Source organism: Echeneis naucrates, chromosome 16 (assembly GCF_900963305.1).
Source record: "Echeneis naucrates chromosome 16, fEcheNa1.1, whole genome shotgun sequence".
Lineage (NCBI taxonomy): Eukaryota > Metazoa > Chordata > Actinopteri > Carangiformes > Echeneidae > Echeneis > Echeneis naucrates.
In genome coordinates, this window is record NC_042526.1 from 16,402,305 (window position 1) to 16,426,687 (window position 24,383).

Consider the following 24,383-nt stretch of genomic DNA (forward strand, 5'->3'; position numbering starts at 1 on the left):
TATGAAATGGCTGGGTTTCTAGGAGGAGGGCAGCACCTCACTGAAGTCCTCCTCACCCCATTTGCCCACCGCTACAGCATACTCTGCTTCGGAGAAGTAGCTGCTGCTGCCTCCCAGTGGCAGCTGTGAAAACTTGTTCTTTGAACAGAGCCTGCAGCCCTGCAGCCCTGCAGCCTCGGGCCAAGCCTGCATTGGGTTTACTGACCAGGGCCATCCCAGGTGCAGCATTGTGTCGCTGCTGCAGTAGGATGTCCTCCGATCCACAGCTTGGCGTCCCTGCTGGCATCTCATACTTCACCAGGCGAAATGAATCCATCTGGCACTGGATAAAAACAACAAAAAAACCTTTTTGATTTTGCTACTGAGTTTCCAGAAATCAAAACAGTATCACCGTCTGCTGACTGTAAGATGTCTTCCTTTGACAGCTTTCATTTTGCTGTCAAGTCTATGTAACGCTAGCAGAACATACATTCGCATCAAGGAAATGTATGCATACTTGCAGATTAAATGAAGTTGTGCAGCCGGAGATGGACGCATTCGGTATGAGTTACTAGGTGAAACGTGTTGCTGAAGGGTTTTTGTTATTTAGTATTTTTGCATTCACACCTGAGTACATGGCATGGTTCTGTGCTTATTCCTCTTCCTGTACAGCTGCTCCAGCATGTCCTGGCCTGGCAGCGTGTTTGTGTTGTTGATGGGCTGGTGTGGCACAGTCACACACACCACCAGGATCTGTTGACTGTGTGGAGGCTGGCCCATTACAAAGGTATCGTACTCCAGGTCCGTCACCACAGGCATCAGTATCACACTGCAGCAGCAGCACCGCCTCCGCCTCCCCTCCCCCAGCAGGGCAGCTCGCAGCAGCACAGGGCACACTGTGAGGGGGACGGAGGGGGTGAATGACGACGGCGCTGGGCAGTGGGTGACAGCAGCAGGCTGCGACTCTGGACTCTTTGGAATAATCACTGACCTGGCAGTCGTGATAGTGGGGTTGTCATTATAAATCCTCTTAAAAACTGCAGTAAATGTCATTTTCTACGCAGTATCATTTGAATGAGCTGTAACTGTGGTGCTTGTCAATGACAAAACAGCTCTTACTCCAGTTTGATGTTGCCGTGAATTTGAAGAGGTCCTATCTCTATAACATGGGGTTCCTCCTTCACTTGCTTTTTAGGTGCCCTGAAAACAACCAGGTTCAAAAGGTGAACGTTCCCTCATTGGAGACTACATTGTGCAGCAGAGCTCGAGCGCTTCAATGTGATCAATAAACAATGGGTCTCTCTCATTATTAGAAAACTAATGACTGGTCTCTGTCAGAAGATATATGGCTGCATTAGATGTGCAGACTCAGACCCAGCACAACCACACATTCATCTTAAATTAAGATGCATTAAAATCCCCAGTTTCATTATGAAATTCATAAATTGTTCAGCACTACAACCCTGTAAAAATCCACACCTCTAATTTTAACCACAATCTCCTATACATGTGTTACTGAAATAACCCTGATGACATCACATGGGTAATTTTCTCAGACTTGTCAAAGCGCCACCCGAGGGCATTATACATGTTTTCATGAGCTCTGTAATGCTTCTCATGTTCACTAAATCTTTTTTGACGTGTTAAATCGGGGTAGAGTGTGCTGGTGTGAAGTGTGTACCTTGGCAGCCTGACTGGAGAGTCAGCAGGTCTTTCTGCTGACACTGACAGGTGTCTCTGCAGCCCCTGTAGCTCATTGCTGCTCTCCTCTGGCTGGACTGCTTTTGTATCTGCCCACTCAGGTGGGTTCGGAGAAGGCAGAGCAGCTGATTGTTGCTCTCCCCTCAGCCTGGTCCTCAGTGGGGCAGTTGGCATCCGCTCCCTCTCAGGACACTTGATACCTGAAGGAGAAGAAGAGGTCACTCAGAAATGCACATAGACACCATGTGACACGACTGACCGTGAACAAGATCCTGATGGAACTATTCAATAATGTTGAGTTTGCAAGATGAGGTGATACTGTAAGTTTTTGCCTCACTTAAGTACTCTACACAACTTTAACAGGTCAGATTAGCTCACTGTTACCCCATCGGTTGCAGTTTCCTCCCAGCTGGGAGCAGTGATGGCATCTTCCATATTTCAGAAAAGCTAGAAAGACTGTGAAAAAATGGTCAGTACCGGTGGCTGCACGGTAATAATCCAGCCAGTCCTCCAGGGTGTTTCGTACTCTTTGCTGAAGCCTTCTCAATTCCCTGGGGGCCTCTCCTCTCCCTCCTCTTCTCCGCTGTACTGATGGCTCCACCAACCAATCCATCTCCCTGACCACCTGGGAGGCCTCCTGGGAGCACGCATACACCTGCCACACATCATTACTCACACGGTAGAATATATGACATAGAACTACACAAGCCATTTAGCACGATGTTTCTACACAGAGTGAAGGCTTGGCAGAACCTGTAGACATCAATCTGTCCCCAAACGATGAAGGAAAACAGCTGATCATTTAAACTATGATCTACATGTACAGTCTACACAGCTCAGACTCATTACAATAAGAATCTCTACCGTCATCTTTTCCTCAAACTACCTCCACACCAGACCAGGACAGATATAAAAACAATATATTGTTGTAAAAAGTGTTTTACGGGTGTCAGTGTCAGGTTCCTCTTGCTCTCTAGCATGACAGCGGGAGAATTTGTCTTGCTTCCCAGCAGCAGGTCTTGAGCAGCATCAGAGATAAATTTTCCATCGGTTTTCAAGCACAGCTTTAAATGCAGAGAAGATCATTTTAACTGGGCTTTTTGAAGAAGACTTGTGAATCTATTGTCTATTGAATGATTATGATCTCACCATTTCCTTTGATTGGTTGATGGCAGACAGGGCAGAAAGAGGAAGTTGAACACTTTCGTTGGAGCACATGAAAGTGAGCGTGGCAGACGTGCCACTGAGCAGCATCACTGAGATCACATCTGACAACTGCAGCAGACAGGAAAACACATTCACTGATTATTTTATCATTTACTTACAAAAAGAGCTGTAGAGAAGCCAGCCCTCCGCTCTGCATGGAGAGAGAACTACACGACACACACACACATAGTGCTGCACAATCACCGTGGTTGAAGCTCAAGATAAGGGTGAAGGCTATCCACACAACACAGACACACACCTGTCTTAGGTATATGAAGGCATGTCACATGTTGTATGTTGTATTTTTCTGTCTCTGACTATGTTGTTAGCAGGACCGATGTGAATCAAAGAGATTCCCTGTGTCCTGTGTCCGGATTTCCGGATCACCTGATTCCTCTTTCCGCCACAACATAATTGGTGACCCTGACGTGATCGAGTTTGGATCCTGGACTGAGAGGGAGGCCGCCAGGTCCCGCACCGAACAAAGCTGCAGCACAAGGTAGGTTAAATTAAACCTACTCGCTGCGGGGGGGTGACGGCCATAGTCTCAGCTATTGTGGATGCACTCAAAATGAATGGTTAATTTAAAAGACTGTTTGCTATACCCTTGATTGGAGGCTATTGAAGCAAAAACATTGTTGAAGCACCGTTGAAGGAAAGAGAGGTGGAGGATCAGAGCGGGACACAGGTCCCAGGTGAAACCGTGCAGACTCTAATGTGATATTTCCACTATTGATATCTCACAATTCAAATTTTCTGACCTTTGCTCTTAATATTTTTCTTATCTGGACACATATTCTCTATGCAACACTTCCTTCATGTTAATAAACCTGCTGTTGATGACCTTTAATATAACACTCTCCAGAGTCACTATCCTGGATCTGCGGCTGACTCTTCACCTGTATAACGATCTTCTCCTTCAGTGTACGATCAGTCTGCCAGTTCCATTGTTTAGTTATGTTCCCATTGTGGTCACTTATGAATCCACCGTTCTGGTCCCACACTGCTGTAATGGACGAGCTGGAGGAACATAAAGAGAGAACTACATCTTAAACATCATTAAAGCCATTCCACAAAATGATCACAGAGAGTTTAAGATCAGTGACACTTAGGCACTCATTGCATTTATATTGAGTTTATTGACCTACAGGAGAACAGATTTCTATTCAAAATTCAAAGGAGAAGAAGCAGAGATATTGTGACTTTTTGCCCCTATTATGGGCCAACCTTCAAAAAACAAGAACCAGAAAGTTCAATAACTGAAGGAAAATCTGGGTTGTGTTCAAAACTACCAAAGCTGATGAAGACATTATGCAAGCGTTTACACTGTAATCCACCCCTAGTCCACCTTTTCATTTATTCAGACACTCTCACATGAACTCACCTGACAGGGTGTGTAACAGCCCCATGCCCAAACGCTGTGATGGTTGCCAGGACAACGGAACAGTCACCATCACTGAACACGTTGGTATAGTAGCCCCCGCAGGACAGACCAGAATGGCTTTGGCAAACTGCCATACCACCAGATGGGTAGCTGGGAGGGCGGGGTCAGGGGTCAAGTGACACAGTTACACATTTTCCATATGCCTGATATTGAATTTAGTTCTTAGATAAATACTCTATTTAGGACAGTTCTGAATAAACATGATGGGGAAAGGATACTATATAAATGATGAGCCGTCGTTAATCCTGTAGTGCAGTTTCTGCCATGCCGGATCCTGCTGCTTCACTTGTGGTATTTGGGGTATCCCGTTAACGAAAGTTGCAGGTTGGGACCTTCTTCTGGCGCTGTCCTTCAGTTTTGCCCTTGTTTCTCCATAGTGACGGATTATAAGGGGTTTGCTCAAGTTCTGTCCGGCTGTTGGCAGTTTTCTAAGATGGAGTATATTTTTAGACTTAAAACATTAATATCTCAACCAAAAAAACTAGACCCAGCATTACTATGGAATTACAATTCAAAGCCAAACATGGTTTGGTACTATTTCATTGATTGACTTTGCTTCGTCACTACAAGGTTATTCATTAAGTTTCTGCTCATTTATTGGATTTTTTTTTTTTAACTGATCTGCTCTGATTCAGCAGTGTTTTATATCCTTCTGTGTTTTGGTTAGCTTTGAAAAGAAAAATTGTCAGAGGATAAAGGTGTGATGATTTTTCTTTTCCACACATGCTGACCTCATGGCCATGATGATAGTTTTTATTAGAATTTTCTCTTTTATGCACATTATTGAGATGGTACTCCATACAGCTCAGCGTCCATTTGTTAGCACTAAACACAGTAAAGCTGAGGCTAATGGGAATGTCTCTCAGAACTCATCCATCGTGAGATGTTTTGGTCTGGAACAAAATTGTGGATGGAACAACTGACCGCTGATATTGCCAGAAAAATTTGAATATCAAATGTATCATTTTGAACTTCCAAAACTCATTGACACAAATGCAGCTGTGCAGGTTTACAACACACTGGTGATTTCTTGCCGTCTGCAGTCTCTCCACCACCCACTGACACAAACTGATCCACTGAGGCTCATCATAGGAGGGAAGCTTTGGCTGAATGATCCAACCTGGACACAAATCACATCCAGCTGAGGAAGCACAGGCGCAGCAGAAACACAGTCAACCACAGTCGCACGGCCAACATTAACACATTGCTGCAGCTCCATTTCATACCTGGGTCTTTCAAGATGCTGGATGAGATGGAGATACCGACAGTTGAGGAGTTGGAAGCTGTTGAGGAGGGAGAACAACGAGCTTAATCTCTGGATGGATGATACTGCCCATATACTATATAACTTGCAAACAGGGACATCAGGGAACTTAATGTAATCTAATAGCCCTGTAACTGACTAACAAACTACAGTACATCTGTGCCCAGCTATCAGCTACCTTGTCTGATCTGGTAAACATATCCTCTCATTTCCGCACACTTGCAACCAAAGATGTCTATGTCCTTCACTTCAGTCATGAAGGTCATAAAAAAATGACTTAACAATGTTCCACTTTTGTCACTCGTTGTTATTGTCTGAGCATGGTGCAGTGGCATTGGTCTGACTGTCCTCCTCCTTTTTTTTTGCCTTATTGCTACTTTTCCATATATAGTACATATAGTATATGTGCTGATATCATTTACTATCAAGCACGGCCATTTTAGGTTCAGAGGTGATGTAAAAGCTCTTTTGTTGGTGTTTATGTTGTTCTAGTGAAATTGGCTTTATCTATGTGTTTATTCTTTTCCAATCAAAAGGCTACAAACACGGATTGTGTCACAAAATTAAATATTGGGTTGTATTAAGAGCATTTGTATTTGGAGAGCTGTTGAAAAACAAAAAGCAATCAAATCTCAAATTATGGCTTGTTGTCAAAATACCATCATTAAAAAATTTGTCAGTTTCTCATAAACTATTGACGCTGCAAGTCTCAATAAGTGATTAATGATTGGATTTTGGTCCAGAGGTTTACGTAGGGTTTAAAATATTGAGAAAAATAAATGTTATATAACAGGTGGGCTGAACAGTTTGGAGGAGAGTTACCATCAGTATGCAGGAAAATGAAAAGGCGAGCATGATTGTATAAATGAAAGATCTCTAAGATCACTAAGCCAGCATAATAAATTAGTTCACCAAACTGGGGGTCGTTTGGTAGTTTAGTCCTAAATATTTTGAATTAGCAAACTAACTTAGCAAAAAAAAGAAAAAAAAGAAAACAGGACTTTTTCATTGGAGACTTCCACAGAAATGCGAGCCAGGGGTTATTTACCTCTGCTGGACTTTAGTTTGAGCCTTTTCACGCGTGTTTTTGAGCCAGCTTTGAGTTTCCTCTCTGAGGCACCTGAACTTCCAGCGGCCTGCCTGACTCCTGACTCCTGGCGGGGAGATCCACGCGGCCTCCAGGCTCCTGACGGCTTCCGTCGTTTTGGGGTCTGGCCCGGACTCTGGGGGTGCACCGCCCCCGCGGTCGCATCCTGCCAGGAATAATTCAGGATATTTACAACCCCGTGAGGCAGAGACCCCCCAGTCCGCCTGTGCTGGCACAGCAGACGGGACAGCTCGGTTAATAAGAGCGGGGCCGCCCGCCTGTAGGCATCCACCGGGCCGAGGTCCCGCATCGGTGCAGCAGGTGAAGCTCCGGGTCTCCCGGTCCCGCACGTCTCATCTGGCGGCTTTTCAGGGAGCTCGTCGCAGTCTCTGCTCTCCATCTTCCGATCACTGCACGCATAACGGAGGGAAATGGTTAACAACGTGTATGAGGAGCACGGCGGTGATCCGTGATGAACAGGGAGGTGACCTCAGAGTCCGCTCCTCCAGCTCAACTCCTCCGGCCGCCGCACTTAAAGGAGGCAAAACGCAGCTTCGAGCGGCTCTAACTCGGTTTGGTCTGGCCGGCTGAGGACAGATGATTTCAGATGTTAATCTCCGACAGTTTCTTTGACATTGCGGTTCGCCAAATCAATCATTGACCCACCTGGTCAAAGAAATACAAAGGCCCTGCTCTGTGTGCCGCCACCGGACCGGGACAAAACATTACCCCCCCCCCCCCAGAAACAAGATAATAATAATAAAAAACCCCACACAGGAATTAGTTTCAGGCTACAGAGAAACCCGCAGTGTGGGCTCCTGGTGTACAAAATAAGAGCGCTTTCCATCCAGCTCGGACTGATGTTGGTCCACCTGGTTGCCTGGTTACACACTTACAATAAATACCATTAATGATCGAGTCCAGGAAGCGGCTGGGTGGGGGGGGGGTCGGTGACAACAATACATAACAAAACACCGCTCACGGGATCAGATAAGGTGTCCATGTGGGACACCCGGTGACCTGAAGCCGGGTTCAGAGGAAAGTGCGGCTCCAGCAGGCCATGCATGTGACACGATGGACTCTCAAACAGCCATTTCAGCCTTTGCAGGATTCACAGGGATTGTGCTGTTCACCTAGAACTGTCTGTCCCTGAATGGGATTTTTTTTTTTTTTTTTTTTAAATCTCCTCACCCCCCCACACACACAGAGGAAGAGGAAATCTGATGATAAATGAAAGTTTTGTGCTCCTCCGGGATAGAGGAGGGATCGTCTTCCCTCTATCCGGGTCAAGTTGTTGCACAGAGATGGTCTAATAGCTCATTATTGGCTCAGCTGTCTCCAGCACGCTTTTCCGCTTTGACCACTGGAGGCTCTCAGCAGCTTATGCGTCACTTCATCCCTCAGTCACTGATCATGGCGGAGACGGAGCCACAGCACGAAGTGGACCCTCAACTTCTTAATGGGGACGACTTGAACGAGGAGAAAGAAGACGCTGATGCACCAGAATCAGTCAAGAAGAGGAGAAGAAAGAAGAAGAGGAGCAGGACCACCGCGCCAGGTAAAGAGACACCACTTTGCGGTCCGAGAATCGATGAGAAAATAGCGCAAAACAGTCTCCTCCGGTGCCGCTCGGCACGGAGCGAGAGCATTAGATATGCAGGACAGGAGACTTTTCATCCTGTCAGGTAGTGTCAATGTCCAGCTGTCCCAAGTCTGAGAGAGAGGCAACTGAGAGGCATCAGGAAACGGGACATTCTCAAAAAAAAAAAAAAAAAACAACCTAATTCTACCTCAAAACAGATTGAAAGAATTCATTTGAAGATATGGGTGATGGAATAAAATTTCATTTTTACTCCAGATTAAATATGTTCTATCCCATAAATCCCCCTAAGCTGCATGAAATTATGTAATGGAAGTATCAACAGTTTTAGTGCAATAAGATGACAAACACTCTTATTAAAAAAAAAAAAACACCATGAAGATCATTGCAGCTTTCCTGCCTCTAAAAGGGGAAACATAAATTCCCCCGAAAAGCCTCAGTTGTTGAACCTGACCTAAGTCAAGTGTGGTCCACACAGCACTGTCTCTGAAGGGCTAAATGTCATAATGCTGCAAGGTACATATGCCCTTGAGGGTATTGACTCCCAAGCTATAGAAAGAATTTATGCACAGACCCTGCCAAGTTGAGATTGTAGTGGATGCACTTTCTTTAAATGACTCTGAACCGCAAATTATTTACTCACTCTGTCTGTTTGTGTGTGTCTCTGTGTGCATGGCATGCATGTGCACGGGCCCCACTGGTGTACACGTGCGTGTTTACCAGCACATGCATGCACAACTGTGTGTGACTTTGCAGCAGGGACAAATGAGGCTGAGGGGGGCGGAGAAGCTGGAGGTGTTGGGGATGTGACAAAACAGTTGGAGCTGCACACACTGGAGGACAAAGAGCGGGAGGAGGATGGAGAAGAAGGTAACTCATCGTCACCACCATCATCAATATCGCCATTATCATTATCATCATCATCATCATCTGCAGTGCTGATTTTGCTGAACTTTAAGACCCTGGAAGTGCATGGTGAAATTCAGCCGGTCATATCTGCAATGAGATATCTGATTTTCAGTAGCATACTGGGAATAATGCCCAAGCCCCTGTCAATATTTCTCACTTTTCAGACTGTATTGAAACTAATGATGCTTTCAACAGATGGGGATGAGGGAGAGAACTCAGCTGGAAAGAAGAAGAAGAAGAAGAAGAAAAAGAAAGGACGTAAGCTTTTTTTTTTTGTTTTTTCTGAGTGCAGCATAATGCGTCTCTACAGTGTTACTACATATTTGGCTCTTTTCACTTGATACAGAAGTGAAATTCAAACTACAGTTCAAATCACAGTTTTATTCTGTTACATGCTCTTGAATGGATTAGATAGCTCTGGAGGAGCATTGTTCCGACTCAGCTACAGTACAGCCACATCATGAATCAAAATGAATGAACTCATTAGGTTAGTACAACAGGTGCACAAAAGCAGTTTGACGGGGCTTATAAACGTCATGCAAGTTCCGCGTTGCCGTACTGACACTGGGGGTGCAAGACAAATTGGTACAGGATCTTACACAACAAACAGATTGGGCTCAGTTAATGAGAGCAGATTCAACTTTAACAGCCAGTAAAAACAGTAAAGTCAGTCTAACAGTCCCAACTGAGAGCAAGTGATCCTAAAAAGGTGCTAATTATATAATCATCACAAGCTGCTGTAAAATACAAGTGCTTTTGTATTGGCATGGATGTTTCTTGCAAACAAGTTCCTCTTCCCATGGATGGCTCACTCAGATCTGTGAGTCAAGAGCAATCATTCTTTAGCTGTGCCTCACACTGATGTGAGGAACATAGGAAGGATAATTCCTGTTTTTGCTGCTGATCCTCTGCTTCTCCTTTGCTCCTATCTGGGCCACAGTGAAGGGACAGACTGACCCTCCCTCAGTCCCTATTTGTGAGCTGTATCCCAACGGAGACTTTCCAAAGGGAGAGGAATGTGAATACCCCCCATCAAAAGACGGGTGTGTGACCTCCACATTGTTGTCCACTGTGTGACATGATTATCGTTTATTTAGCTCTTTCTGTGTTGCACTTATTCACGTTGGACTCCACTCCACAGTGGGGCTTCAACGTGGAGCGTGCAGTTGAATTATTTCTCAAACTTGTCTTCAGTTAAAAAATTGAAGGGCTTCCCGAGATTGTGTTGTATTTATACAGTTTGTGTATGCGTCCGCTTCTCTCTCGTGTGCCTACCAACCCCTACGTCAGGCGCAGTGCAGCATGGCGGATCACCAGCGAAGAGAAACGGGCACTGGACAGGGCCAATGAGGAGATGTGGAGTGACTTCAGGCAGGCGGCCGAGGCACACCGACAGGTCCGCTCCTACGTCAGGAGCTGGATCAAGCCAGGGATGGCCATGATTGAGATCTGGTGAGACTTACACTGAAATATTGTCCCTGAGAGTCTTTGAAATGACTTTAATCTTGGGTCCTCATACTGACTTGAAATGGTCAGAACTGCTGTGTGGGTCCAACCTTTTTTTTTGCTCCTTTATCTCTTCTGACACCAGTCCCATTGTTCCTGTCCCTTTGTGTCGCTCTCTGTTTCCGGCAGTGAGAAGCTTGAAGACTGCTCCAGGAGGCTCATCAAAGAAAATGGGCTAAAGGCTGGCCTGGCCTTCCCCACCGGCTGTTCCATCAACCACTGTGCTGCTCACTACACCCCCAACGCAGGAGACCCCACCGTGCTGCGCTACGACGACGTCTGCAAAATTGACTTTGGAACTCACATCAACGGTAACAGCTCACTAATTACCTTTTTAAGAACTTGTGGAGCATTTATCACAACAGAGTAAAATGATAATGGAATTATAATTCTTACTGCCTGGAATAAACCGTCCTCATACGTTAATTAACTTTCCCGTCTTCTAGACTGAGGGATGCTGTGTTTCTGCAGAAATGAGCACCTTCCTGTCATGAATAATCAAATTGTTTGGTCTTTCAGGTCGAATAATAGACTGCGCTTTCACTGTCACTTTCAATCCAAAGTATGACAGGCTGCTGGAGGCCGTAAGAGATGCAACAAACACCGGTATCAGGGTAACCACATCTTCTTCTCATGCGTGATGCGTCTTTGCTCTGCTGGGTACATTTTACATAAAATCCTGGAGAAATGAGACTCATTTAGTTCAGTATTCACACCACACCGGTGTTGATATTCATAAATACATTGCAGTGAATTATGAACTTACTAAGTCTCTAGAGTAATACCATGGTCACAAAAACGTTTTTAGTTTCTTACAATTGATTCCGAATAAAATATGACTCAATGTGACTTGATTTGGCACAAAAGTTCTGTGGTAGGTTCATCATGTGTGATACTTGAATGTTCCCACACACCAAAATTGAAGAGCAGATGCATAGTGTAACTAACAGAAATGGTGTAGATACTGTTAGAGGCAGATAAAGTGTGAGAATTTCATATAATCAATATGTGCAGCAAGTACAGCAATAACATGGCAACAATCCAGTGGCTAATAAAGTACAGGCAAATGATCATTTAAGTTTATGTTTGAAATCTCACCCCTTTTGGATACAGCTAATAAATAATAATTTAAAAAAAACTAAGACAATACAAATTCAAAGCATCTACAAAACAAATATACTGAATATATATACTAACTTCGAAGTGCATTGGCTCAGTATCAATTTGTAGAAGTTTACAGATACATACAAAGCTGGGTAATAAATATTATGTAGTATCTAAATGTATTAGCGTTTAAAAGTTCATTAGGATTGTGTCTACCTGTCAAGTTGCCTCATATGATGAATGGTGTGTTCCTCGCTTCAGAGTTATTTAGGAACTTCTGGTTTTCTGCCTGCTGGAGAGTTTGTGTTCACCTCTAAATTATTCGAGCGCTGCTTATAAAAAAGACACAGCACAACTGGGGGTGACAAATATTTCTCACTCTGTAGGTTGTCTGTGCATGAGGAGTTCGCTGTAATTTAGTGATGCGTGTGCGTAAACACTTCTCCGTCCCAGTTTGCAGGAATCGATGTGCGCCTGTGCGATGTCGGTGAGACCATTCAGGAGGTCATGGAGTCATATGAAGTGGAGATCGATGGGAAAACATATCAAGGTAATGTGAGGCCGTTTTTCCACTCTCACCTCATGCACGGGTTCAGTCTGAGTCCGATTTGTGAAGCCTCTGCACGGTTGTTCTCTGCACAGTGAAGCCGATCAGGAATCTCAATGGTCACTCCATTGGACAGTACAGGATACACTCAGGGAAGACAGTCCCTATCGTCAAAGGTGGAGAGGCCACAAGGATGGAGGTCTGTATCCTCATCAGCACAACAGGATTAAAAGTTACTTCATCAGAGACAAGTGGGTGTGACTACATCCTGGGGCATGAAGCAGGACTGCAGCCTTTTTCACTGAAGTGCCTGAAATTAAACCTTCCTTAGCTGCTTGACCTTGCATATAAATAAATCCTTTTTAATTCTTAAGTGTAATTGGAAGAACACGCGGCTGGTTAGGGTTACAATGGGTTGTGGAGAAATGTTCCAATTCACTGCTCTAACAGCTTCTTAGTCACCCTCGTCAGCACTTTAATTACACCTTTAATGGAATTACCAGCCGCATCGAGGAGCAACACGTGTTAAAACTCCAGCTTCTCATTTCACTGCAACGGTGCTGAAAAGTGGGCATCCAGAGTTCATTAACAGAGCCGTGCTTTCGCCAAAGCTTTGCACTAACTAATCTAACTACACTGGACTACACTGAGATCCCTGGCTGGCTCACGTCTGCACAGCTGCAGTACATGACTGTATTTGGACAGAACTGAGCATTTTAATTGGGAAGTTGCTGCGTCAAGCTTTTTACCTGATGCTTCCAGGATAAAGGGGGGTTGGGGGGGTGCTGATGCTGATGTGGCAGCTTTGCGTATTGTATTTTTAGCTGTGTGTGTGTTGGTGTAACAGGGACATTACCCTCCTCTGTGATCAGAGGGTGCACGACTGTAGTGGCAGCTGGGCGTGCCATGGGGGCTGCTAGCACTTTGACTGATTATCGGTGCAGTGAGAGAGGGTGTCGCAGTCTTATCAGCTAATACCACAGGGACTCTAACAACAGCCACACGCTGATGGAGACAAAAGCGCCAATGAAACTCAGCCCATCAACTCACAGGAGGCGCTGCTCCTGAAAGGACACTTCTGTCCTTAATAGGCGACACACAAATACACAAATACACAAATACGTCAGCCACTCAAAACTTGAGGCTTTTGTTAGCATTTGCTCTCTGCACTCCCCCTGAGTGTTTGTCCCATTCACTAATGTCATACCCATTCAGTGCCACATACTTTAGATACATTTAGATGGAAACTTAAAAAAACTTTAAAAGTGAAAATGTCTTTCTTTCTGCTGCCTCTCAGGAAGGTGAAGCTTATGCCATCGAGACATTTGGCAGCACAGGAAGAGGTGCAGTCCATGATGACATGGAGTGTTCACACTACATGAAAAACTTCAATGTTGGGCATGTACCAATAAGGTCATTGTTTTAATCTTATTGCTGTGTTGAAATTCACAATATCCAGTTTGAAAATTATTCACAGAATGATCAGTTTTTTATTGACCACATCTGCGCGTTTGCATCTATAGATTGAACCTTGAGTTTGTTATGTTTGTCTCACTCCTGACTCCATGTTCTCACTGTGCCGCAGACTTCCGAGAGCTAAACACCTCTTGAATGTGATCAATGAGAACTTTGGCACCTTGGCATTCTGCCGCCGCTGGCTGGACCGCCTGGGCGAGAGCAAGTACCTGATGGCATTGAAGAATCTGTGTGACCTTGGCATCATAGACCCGTACCCACCTCTCTGCGACATCAAAGGCAGCTACACTGCCCAGTACGAGCACACCATCCTACTCAGGCCCACCTACAAGGAGGTAGTGAGCCGGGGAGATGACTACTAAGCATGTGCCAGAGCTCGAGGCAAACCAGGAGGAGCATGACAGCTCAGAGACAACAAACCTCTTCAGAATGATAGCAATTATGCAATATTTCTCAGACCTAAATTTCCACTGCTTGAGTACCTTTAGATAATTGTTAGCAAGAGCAAAAGACTTGTGTCATGGCAGTAGCTTACTAGTACTACTTTTTTTTCCCCCAAAGGACCGAGCCTGTAGACACTTCTTTATGAAGTGCAGTGTTGTCATTTTTAGTTACATTTTGACGTGCCGCTTTTAGGAATTATGCAAAAAAGAATATATGCAAGGGAATCATGCAAAAAAAATGTTTTGGTGAACACTTTGCCTAAAATGCTGTGCTTCATTTATTTATAGAAATAATGACAGTATATTTCTATATTTATTTGCTCTATTTTAATTTGAGGCAGTTTTTATAAGAAATAAATTGTTATAAATCTTGCATTGAATACTGTGTCCATATTAATGTAGCTGTAGCAGCTTAACATAATGAAGTGCATTAATACTAGACATGCATTCACCAGTTTATTAGAAACACTTAATGCAGTCTAATGCAAAAGTCCTGGTTTATTTAATGTAGCTTATAATATTAGTTTTTAGTTTAAACTGTTCTTGAGGTGTTGGTTGGGTTGCTATTATTATTGACATTGGAAATGTAGGTGTTTATTATTTTATCCACCACAAATGTTATCCTTCCAAATTATAAAGTTTTCTAATCCCCTTGAAAACAATTTTAACCCAAGCTGAATGTCGTAACCTTTATGAAGATGAGTCTGTTGTATGAGATTGCCTTAGTATTATATAGGTCTACCCAGTAAAGCCAGAACTCAGTGTGAATGATGATGTAAAATTTATTTAACCATCTAAAAGTGTATTTTGCTCATTTAACCAAAGGGGGGCAGTACTAAAGCATGGGTCAAACATCAGTCGACCACCTCTTCTCATAAAAATGTCACAGGAAGACACACCAGGCTATTAATAGCTTCCAGCTTCAGCATAATGTGAGCATGGAATGAAATAGACTTTTCCCAGAGGCATTAAAAATGAGCACACTGACTGCTGAGTTTATGTGGTTTAGATTTAAAAAAAAAAAAAAAAGGGGGGGGGGGGGGACGTGTGGGACACACAGAAATAGCAATACAAATATGACAATGACGACAGAGCACATTCATGTAGCCCAAATCACCACTTTGTCCTTAACAAGAACATTTTTGGTCCATCCTATTTGGTAAAGTCTTTCTGACAAGGACATGGGTGGTGATGTTATGACAGAGGGATGCTTCATGTCTCTACACACTGTTTGTCCTTCTCCTTGGAGACAGTGGACCAAGCCTATTCTTAACTGGGCCTAGCTCTGAAAGGGCCTGGGGGCTCTGGACCTGATACACTGTGATGTCAGTGAGTACCCAGGCTTTTAATACATATTTATTTTGGGGCAACAGGAGTCACAGGCCAAAAAGAGAAACATATGCTGAGAGAGCATGTGCTATCGTTCTCACAAACACACACACTGGCTCCCACAGGGTTGGGTTCAGAGGGGCCCTCTCAAGTCAATCCTCCTCATATGGAAGTAGGTTTTTTGAGGCAAGTAGAACATCCTTAAAGAATTGTATCTGAATTAAACAACCTAACAATCCACTTTTGTAAGTAAACCAGCTGTAAGAGCACCCTCAATCTTAAGTACTTTGGCTGCTTGCATGTGCTGCAAACCTGAGAGGGTGGAGTGGAGTGTATTTTGCTCTTGTCAGACAGCAGGCAGGCGAGTGTGCCAGAGCAAAGAAGAGCTGTTCAGATTAAGCCGCCTGATTCCTTTAATGTATTTTTTTTTTTTCATCCTCTCTCCTCATCCAGGAGTTACTTGTTCAGACCTGTACTGTCCCAGACTCACTGCCAAGGACATCAAGCATATGCACAGATCCACACTCTGATGTTGACTCATTCATGATTTATCACCAATATGTGCGAGGCCACAAGGATAATTCAGTCATGGCCTTTGCAAAATTTCAAAGTAAACAGCTCTCAGTGAGATAGATAGAAGAGGACGTGACTGTTTTGGCTCATCGACTCTGACAGCAACTTTGGCCAGGAAATAAAGTATAATTGAGTATTGAACATGCACTCCCTGTTGCTTTATAAATAACCGGGAAGAATGAAGAACTGAGGGATGCTGTGACACCAGAATGAGATTCTCACGTCAGCTTGGCCTGGATGAAGGTCTTACTTTGTTTTCCTTGACCCTTAAGTGACCGTGTGTGTGGAGGTATCTCCTTACAGTATGTGCTTACTTTTACCACAGTTTTTCAACAACCTCAGATTGGTAGTGTTGTGGGCTTTTTTGGTTGTGGAGTGGACGTGGGAAAACAACTGAACAGTGAAATCCCTATACGGGGGGCATTGCTTTTTTCTCTTTTTGTGTTCACTTTAGAGTCCAAACAGTGCCTGTTTCAAATACTCCATAACACATGTTCATCTTGCCCATTATTTCACTCATCCCATACATCATCTGTATATAACAGCTGATCTTCCACCTTTCCATTCCTCTGTACTTCACGTTTCTCAGCGATGTCCTACCGGCGGCCGCAGTCTCTCTTGAGCATATGGAAGATTTTGCGCCCCAGACTTGACTTCCAAGGTTTCACAAGACTCTTGCTATTGACCATGAGTCGACTGGTCCTCCAGTCTTCATAACCTGCCACTACATACTCAGATCCTGGAGAGAGGAGGGGGAGAGAGCGTCAGTGGATTTCAACTCTACTAAGGATGGCACAACAATTCACAGAACAGAGAAAAAAATCCCTTAAGTAAAAAAAGTACATCATTATATAAATATAATAAACAAGTTAGTCAAATACTCTGCTGTGTGCTTGGTGACTGTGGCCAGATATGATTATTATGAAGGGTTAAATGTGAAATGGTCTTATACCACAGAAGTGTCTCTAATCCTTAAACTGCAAATGTGTATTCTAATCTCAAAATCTCTGTAGGAATGACAACGATCTTATATTCAGCTCAAGGGTGGCAGATTATGGGCTCAAGAGTCAACTAATTATACTTAGTGTATAAGCAACAACATTTCTCAATCGAAGTGCTGGCGGCAACTTTTAACTTGATTAAGTTTAAGTTGTTAGACTTTTCTTATAGACTGTTTCTTCTTTTTGTTATTTTCTGTTGATTCTTTGAATCTCAAGAGCACTACAAATATAATATATTATTATTGTTGTTATTGTTATTGTTATTATTTGCTGACCTGGATTGAGGATGGGGCAAGTACAGCCTTGGATGGTCCAGGACTCTGGGTAAAGGGTGACACTTCCCCTCTGGATCTTCATCTGAGGGTTCTGGTACAAGATCTTCTTGACCTTGACCTCTACCTCTGCATGGGAGCCTTTGTCGTGAGCTGACATCACCTTCACCAGCAGCACTGCAAAGGAAGCGCTTCAATAAATCACTGTCAACAAATTAGCTCTGTGGAAAAACTTCCCAGCAGCTACTGACTTCACACTTCTCAAACCTTTAAACTTTGGCCCTAGTGACCTTTTCCTTAAGAGATTTTTTCGGGTAAAGTTGAAATCTGCCCACACAAGTGCTCATTGGGCACGTTAAGATGCATCTGAAAACTGAAGGGGCTAAATGCACTCAACATCACATTTTTCTTTTGTTCACAAAAAATACCAAGTGTCCCTTTCAGTTAAGGAATTGCATCACATAATATCAAGTGAAACAACCGGGAATGTTTTATAACATTTAACTTATAAACAGATCTGTTGGGTTTTAAGTTGCCACAGATTTCATATTATCATTGAATTAACCCACAATCCATAACTGTCAGGATTAATGCTAAATCAGTGACTGCATCAAACACAACTTACCGTAGTCGTACTCTGCAGCACAAAAGAGTTTCGGGCTGCCAAGGGTTACTTCTACACATTCACATTTCTCTGGAAAACAATCAATAACATTAATGTAAATCATCCCATCATGCTGAGTAGATTTCAGGCTTTAAAAAGCTGCATTTGTATCTGTGTTGGCTGATGAGGGTGCAGAGTGTGATATGACCTGCGACTCACCCGAGTGGTGCAGTGCAGAGAAAAGCTCCTCTACCCTAAAGAGTGCCTTCTCACTACTATTGCTGCTGTTTCCCATGTGGCCAGTGGCTGTATAGAAAACCTCCACATCTGAGCTGCGTTGCAGAGGCAAAACCAGTCAGATCCAGGGCTCTGCTCAGTGTTAACAACCCAGAGTGCACTCTGCTTGCACTCTGGGTTTAATTCTAGCATGCATCAATGTATCTGGCTTTACATTTTCTGATTCGTATAGCGATATAGGTTGTGGCTCTCACCCAGGAATGCAGTCACCAGTGTAGGGGTCACAATCCCCTGTGCAGTCACATGGACGGCAGCCGTATTCATGAAGCCCCCAGTATCCGATCATGCAGCTGTCACAGCGGGGGCCTCCGACCCCAGGTTTACAAGTGCATTCCCCACTGCTAGGGCTGCAGAGAGGGCTACCCCCTGAGAGGACAGAGCCCACAGGGTGGCAGGAACAGGCTGCAGAGGGAGAGAGGAGACAGGACAAGCTTGTTAACATCTCGGTGCCTCAGCGAAGAGGCAATCAAACAGTACATTATGTATATCCATGTGTGCAAATGATGAACATGCTAGAACAATAACTGACATATTTATTGTCTAAACAGTGAATTGCCACCGCAGTATAAAAGTGATATATGTTTTATCAATCTCGTATCGCAGGTGAACAGTTGAATGCATGTACTCAACATGCTTTAGTCGGCTGCAGTAAAAACAAATAGCAAGTCACTCCCCCTCTCACTGAATGGATGGTCCCTGGTGATGACAGATTGTTTTTTGTTACAGATTTGCTTCATCTGTTTCCAAAAATGGCCCGTTTGTTCTTAAAAATGCTGCAGCATGCCTGGTGGGGGGAGAGGGCAAGAATGGGAAAAATGTGCTCGCGTGGACCATGGGAAATTCCTTCATTGTTTGCAATAACAGTCACATTCCAAAACAGTAAGGCCTTCGTCATTCCTGCTAAGGAGCAGGCCGGAGTTATCTTACTCTCACATTATAGACATGACAGTGACTTAGAAAAGTGCTGAGGGAAAATACCTTTATCAAAGAGAAATCTATCTGCTTTAATCTGGAGGGTAAAAAAAAAAAATCAATTCTCCAAATATCAAAGGCTGCTTCTCTTAATTGGGATTCTCATCTGGCATTCATCCAGACAGAGTCATGCTTTCAGGAACAGAAAAGCTACACTCTGGGGGGAAAAGGGGGCAATTTAAAAAGGGCCTCACGTTTGCAGGAGTCGGGAGCTGTCTTTGGACGACTGGGGTCCCTGAAAAAGCCATTCTTACAGCTCTGGCAGTGACGGCCATCTGTGTTGTGGCGGCAGTCATCACACACGCCACCACTCCGTTGTCCTGATGCCAGCCACAGTCCCCGGCTTAAGTGACAGCTCTTGGCGTGACCGTTACACTTGCACTCTGTGTTAAGATGCACATACACAAAGAGATATTTTCCTTTGCTCGGCTCATCTTGCAAAACTTAGCGATAGCAAGTGACAGCTCTTATAGCTGCTGACATAAAAAGAGGAACTGCGCCGTTATTCATCAAGCATCAGTCTAAAAGGTCGCATGTGACATTATGATACTCATTTTGGAGATAAGTCTACATGCTGTGTGATTCTCTTGCCCCATCACTCACTCTGGCACTTATGTGGTGTCCCTATGATGCCATTGGCAGCCTGCCAGGGTCGGTCATTGTATAGAGGTGCACAGCGCTCACAGTGGTCACCAGCTGTGTTGTGTCTGCAAACACACTTGCCGTGGACCTACCAAGCAAACACAACAGGCAGAAAATAAACCATTCCTTCGATGTTTTTGGAAGCTGAACGCATCTCTAAATAGTCTCAAGTATAGCAATAATATATTGTATTGAGTATTTTCCTCTTTTGAATTTTATCTGTGTGTGTTTGTATGTGTCTCAACATCATTGCAAATGAAGGAAACTATGAGGACAGAAATAAACAAATCCTTACAAAAGGTACAAAAACATACATGACATATTTACTGATGCTGATTTCAAATTGCCTTCCCCGTGTTCTGTGTGATAAGTGTGTATTGCTACATAACCACAGTGATTACATGCTATGCAGCGTATTACTGCATATCTAACTTGTTCAAACCCCCCCAGGCCACGCTAGAATTAAACTGGTGCTCCTGTTCTCCATTTACAGTATAGACAATAACATGACAGAGACTTTGGGCTGTTAAAGCATTAAGATGAATACTATAATGAAGGTTTCCACATCTTTAAATCCCTCTAATGGTAGGTAAAGCTATGTCCTAATATCCAGTCTTCACTGCAACCCACAGGTTGTACAGCACATACCAGCCCACAGCTGTGTAACAAAGGACTGGTGGGAACAAAACCTCAAACCATCTACTCCCAATCTCACCACATCAACAAAAAACAGAGACCAGCGAAAACCGTCAGCAGGCTTCATCAAGACAAAACATCTTCACAACAGAACAAATTGTACAAGCATATTTGTTTGATGAAAGCCGGCGCACCTGCAAGCTGTATGTTACACAGAATCAAAACCAGAAAAGCTCACCATGTTACTGGTCTTCTGGGGGCTGGGCTGGTAGCCCCTGGCTGGAACACAGTGGTCAGCGTGTCCATTGCAGAGGCAGCTGCCTTTGACGATAAAGTCATATATTGCGTAGTGGTTAGTGGGGAGCACAGAAGAGCCAGGATGTTTGGCCTGACAGGGACACGGCTGCTGCTGCAGCAGACGGACTCTTAGGTTAGTGATCATGAGTTGGTCTTGAGCAGCTCGTCCATAGGGATCCACTGAGTGCCAGGGGGACAGAGCTTGATAGATTACCTGGAAATAGTAATAGACATGAGACTCTCTGAAAAACATTTGTTGTTTCACTGGTGAAGAAATTATGACATTGCTTTCTTATTTTAGTGATACCAAAAAATAAACAGGCATCAGTCTGGCTCTTTAAACAGTTGCTATTCTAAGTAAATCTGAGTAAACTCCAATGTAAACATGGACAAATGCCTCTTGTTCCCCTTCATTAAGTTTAATGTTTATCTTTCTCAAACAAACTGTATGTATTAAGGTGCTTAAAGATTTTGTGGAAATGTTGAATCTCCAAAATGTCTGGAACTATGAGCAGCTTTTTCTCCTCTAATTTAACCACACTGAACACCTCAAGCAGCATCAGCCCTGTATGTACAGTGTTTATAAATTATTACCTGCAAAAACACAAATATAATCTTTGCTGAAATGATAGGTGCCATTTTTTATTATAGTCTCAATCCATACTTAATAACATCCTACACTGTCCATCTGTACTGTTTACAAGTGGAATGCATTGATGTAATTTATTTAGTGGGTGCATGTCAAGAACAAGTGTATTCACTGTAAACTCGCACCTGCACTAACAAAAGGTTGTCTTGTGATGGCGGTGCATACATACTTCATGTCATTACTGCAAGCAGAGTGTATAGTATGGTGCTGTCTTAGTACGGAAAATGTTTACATTTTCTTGTAACATTTTGGGGATGTCTCTGAGCCTTGAGCAACAGAGACACTGATTATGATGCGTGTGGGGTTTACACCATGGAGCTGACAAACTGATAGACACATACTTGCTGCAAATACACTGCAATTATGAGATCAGTCAAAACCAAATATTCACTCAGACGCGGCCCTCCCAACATGGTCTGAGGCACTTTGGAGTAAAACTAATCTCTAGCTGACGCCGTCTGTGTGACTGGATGTGTCTGCCCATGAACTATCTATATCTGCTGCAGCAGGTACAAGTCCACATTGATTGACTGTTCAGTGTTGACGGTAATATCAACTTCATGATTAGATCTGTGCAACTGATAGCTTGACCTCAAGTCCCCATGCAGAGTTAACTAAATTATATGAATGTGTTGATAATAAAGACCATTCATTCCCAGGTGCTTGTGGTGGCTCTGTTCTTAAATTCAATCTGAGCCAGACTAAGCATCATCTCAACTTTCAGTAATTCACTTTTAGTTTTCACTCAGTAGGGATGGATCTAGAGACGTGGAGCTGTGCTGGGAAACTACTGCACACTAAAATACTCTCAAACAATGAAACCTGTAGCAAATCGTGTCAGTCCTGATTTGTTCAAATCAATGCTGCTGAAGTTTGTAATGTTAATTGGGTACATAGGGGAAAATCAAACAATGTTTTTTTTTCTCCTGCAAAATAACCAAATATATTGGTAGGAATAGTTTTAAAACAGGAGCAGAAATATTTGGGCCCTTGGCCTCCAAAAAATGTGGCCCTCAGAGCAAACTTAACTGAATAGCTCTGTAATAGATCATCTCAGTGCCAATAAATGGACATCAAGAGTGCTGGGGAAGTGTGCGTCAGCACCAACTTCCCTTCACCTAGTGTTGCTGTATGACACCTCTGTGTGCCTGAGCAGGCAAAAGCATCAGAGCAAGGTAGAGCAAGAAATTGAAATATAAAGCATAACAGATAACACTCCAAATCACTGAGCACTTAGAGTCAGTTCAGGCTGTTTCTCTTGTTTGCTTATTTTGGCCCCATCACACACACACACCCTCTCGGTATTGTCACACTTCATGAACCTGTGGACTCACCTCTCCTCTGGTGCAGGGAAAAGCTCCTGAATATTTGGATGTGCATGTTGCTTCGCTCTCTCCGACCGTTGAGCCCTCGGTGAGGCCAAACGCCTCCTCGCAGTCCCGGGCGTAGTACCGGAGGGTCTTCCACGTGCGTCCGTGATCCTGGGAGCGCTCCAGGGTCATGGCAGCGGGGCGGGGGGAGCGGAACAGGAGGATGAGGTGGGTGAAGAGGAACCGAGTCTCCAGGTCCAGCTGGAGGGTCTCCTCTGTCACCCCCTCCGCAGACTGCCACCAGGTGTCGGGGTAACGGAAGGAGGAGTCGCTCATGGCAGACGGAGGGTGCGCCTGGCTGGGGATGGCAGAGCTGCACTTGCCGCACTGAGCCGCCGGGCAGGCGTCCTTCCTGCGGGGAGCGGCTGTCTGCCGGTAGAAGCAGTAGGGCTCGGAAAAGTTGGAGCCGCACACTGTCTGGGCGCTCAGCACCCTTCCCTGGACCAGGTTACCCATCTGTGGGTTGCAGGATCTGCTGGAGCAGCTGCTCTCCGCAGCTGGATCTCTCCTTCGGGGCGTCTCTGCTGAGAAAAGTGTGCGTTTATTTTTGTATAATCTGTGTGAGGATGACAGAGCCGTACGTGTTTGCTCACTTAGATAGACAGTGCCTTAGGGGCTGTTCTGCTGCAAACGGATCGTGGTCACACGCGTTTGTTTCATTTACTCACATCCTCACAAATTACACGCGCAAAGGTTTGAACCACAAGTCTACACTCACCGTCTGGAAGAGGGGAGGATGCGCACAGCGGAAAAAGGATCAGTAAACTCCACAGTCTCATCCTGAAGGAGTTTAATTTTTGGACGCGAGCAGGAAGACACCTCCACCAGCTTGATCCAAGGAGTCCCACCTGTTAATAATCCGAAATTGCTCTAAAACAGAGAATAAACTAACATGCTGCTGGGACGTAGAAATGAGGAAACATAAATGACTGGAGTGCAAACGTATCTGTCTGTCATCGTGACGAAATGCCACGTTAATCTAAAGCAGTGCAATCCACGAGTTATGCAGTCATTATCCTTTCATTATTCCACCTCACACACTTCAAGGTTCAACTCTGCCGTGTAGAGTTCATTGACATTTGGGGATATGAAGAAGCAAGCACCGCCCTCCTCTGGATGTTTCCCACACCCCTCCCCTCCCCGATTCCTAAAAGCACTCCTTAAAAAATAGAAATGATATCAAAACCATCTCTGGAATGTTTGGGGGAAACATCAATCACCTTTTAATCTGAGAAGGGGATTGAAATAAAGAAAAGGGTTGTTACTCAAATGTGAAGAAAAACACACATTTACTGAACGATGAAGGAAATTAGTTGTCATCAGATCTACAGAGGAAATGAAATGTTTAGAGATGAAACATTGACTGCGGCATTTTGGCTGCTTCCATAAAACTACACAAGTACTGAAGTGTGTCACTGTTGCATTCCTTCCACATATCACCACTTATTTCTAACTGCCACTCATTAACCACGCTT

The 24,383-nt window shown here is 44.1% G+C and overlaps 2 protein-coding genes across 3 annotated transcripts; one reads left to right on the forward strand and one right to left on the reverse strand.

Annotated features, from left to right (window-relative positions):
- The first annotated feature begins 8,064 nt into the window (after positions 1 to 8,064).
- LOC115056055 (methionine aminopeptidase 2-like) lies at positions 8,065 to 14,609 on the forward strand. The gene is made up of 11 exons (XM_029522300.1): positions 8,065 to 8,239; positions 9,038 to 9,151; positions 9,386 to 9,448; positions 10,131 to 10,233; positions 10,481 to 10,642; positions 10,826 to 11,007; positions 11,216 to 11,310; positions 12,254 to 12,350; positions 12,443 to 12,546; positions 13,645 to 13,760; positions 13,933 to 14,609. The coding sequence occupies exons 1-11, from the start codon at positions 8,065 to 8,067 to the stop codon at positions 14,183 to 14,185; spliced, it is 1,464 nt and encodes a 487-aa protein (XP_029378160.1). The 3' UTR covers positions 14,186 to 14,609.
- Positions 14,610 to 15,994: 1,385 nt separating this feature from the next.
- Positions 15,995 to 23,949, reverse strand: LOC115056054 (netrin-4-like). Of its 2 annotated transcripts, none has more exons than XM_029522299.1 (10): positions 23,627 to 23,949; positions 22,873 to 23,429; positions 20,831 to 21,103; positions 19,918 to 20,044; positions 19,509 to 19,697; positions 18,537 to 18,744; positions 18,265 to 18,377; positions 18,067 to 18,135; positions 17,445 to 17,618; positions 15,995 to 16,907 (listed from the first exon to the last, which is right to left on the reverse strand). In XM_029522299.1, the coding sequence occupies exons 1-10, from the start codon at positions 23,685 to 23,687 to the stop codon at positions 16,765 to 16,767; spliced, it is 1,914 nt and encodes a 637-aa protein (XP_029378159.1). In that variant the 5' UTR covers positions 23,688 to 23,949; the 3' UTR covers positions 15,995 to 16,764. The 2 variants fall into 2 exon arrangements, with proteins under 2 accessions (XP_029378159.1, XP_029378158.1); XM_029522298.1 differs by having other exon boundaries at positions 22,873 to 23,432.
- Positions 23,950 to 24,383: the final 434 nt, after the last annotated feature.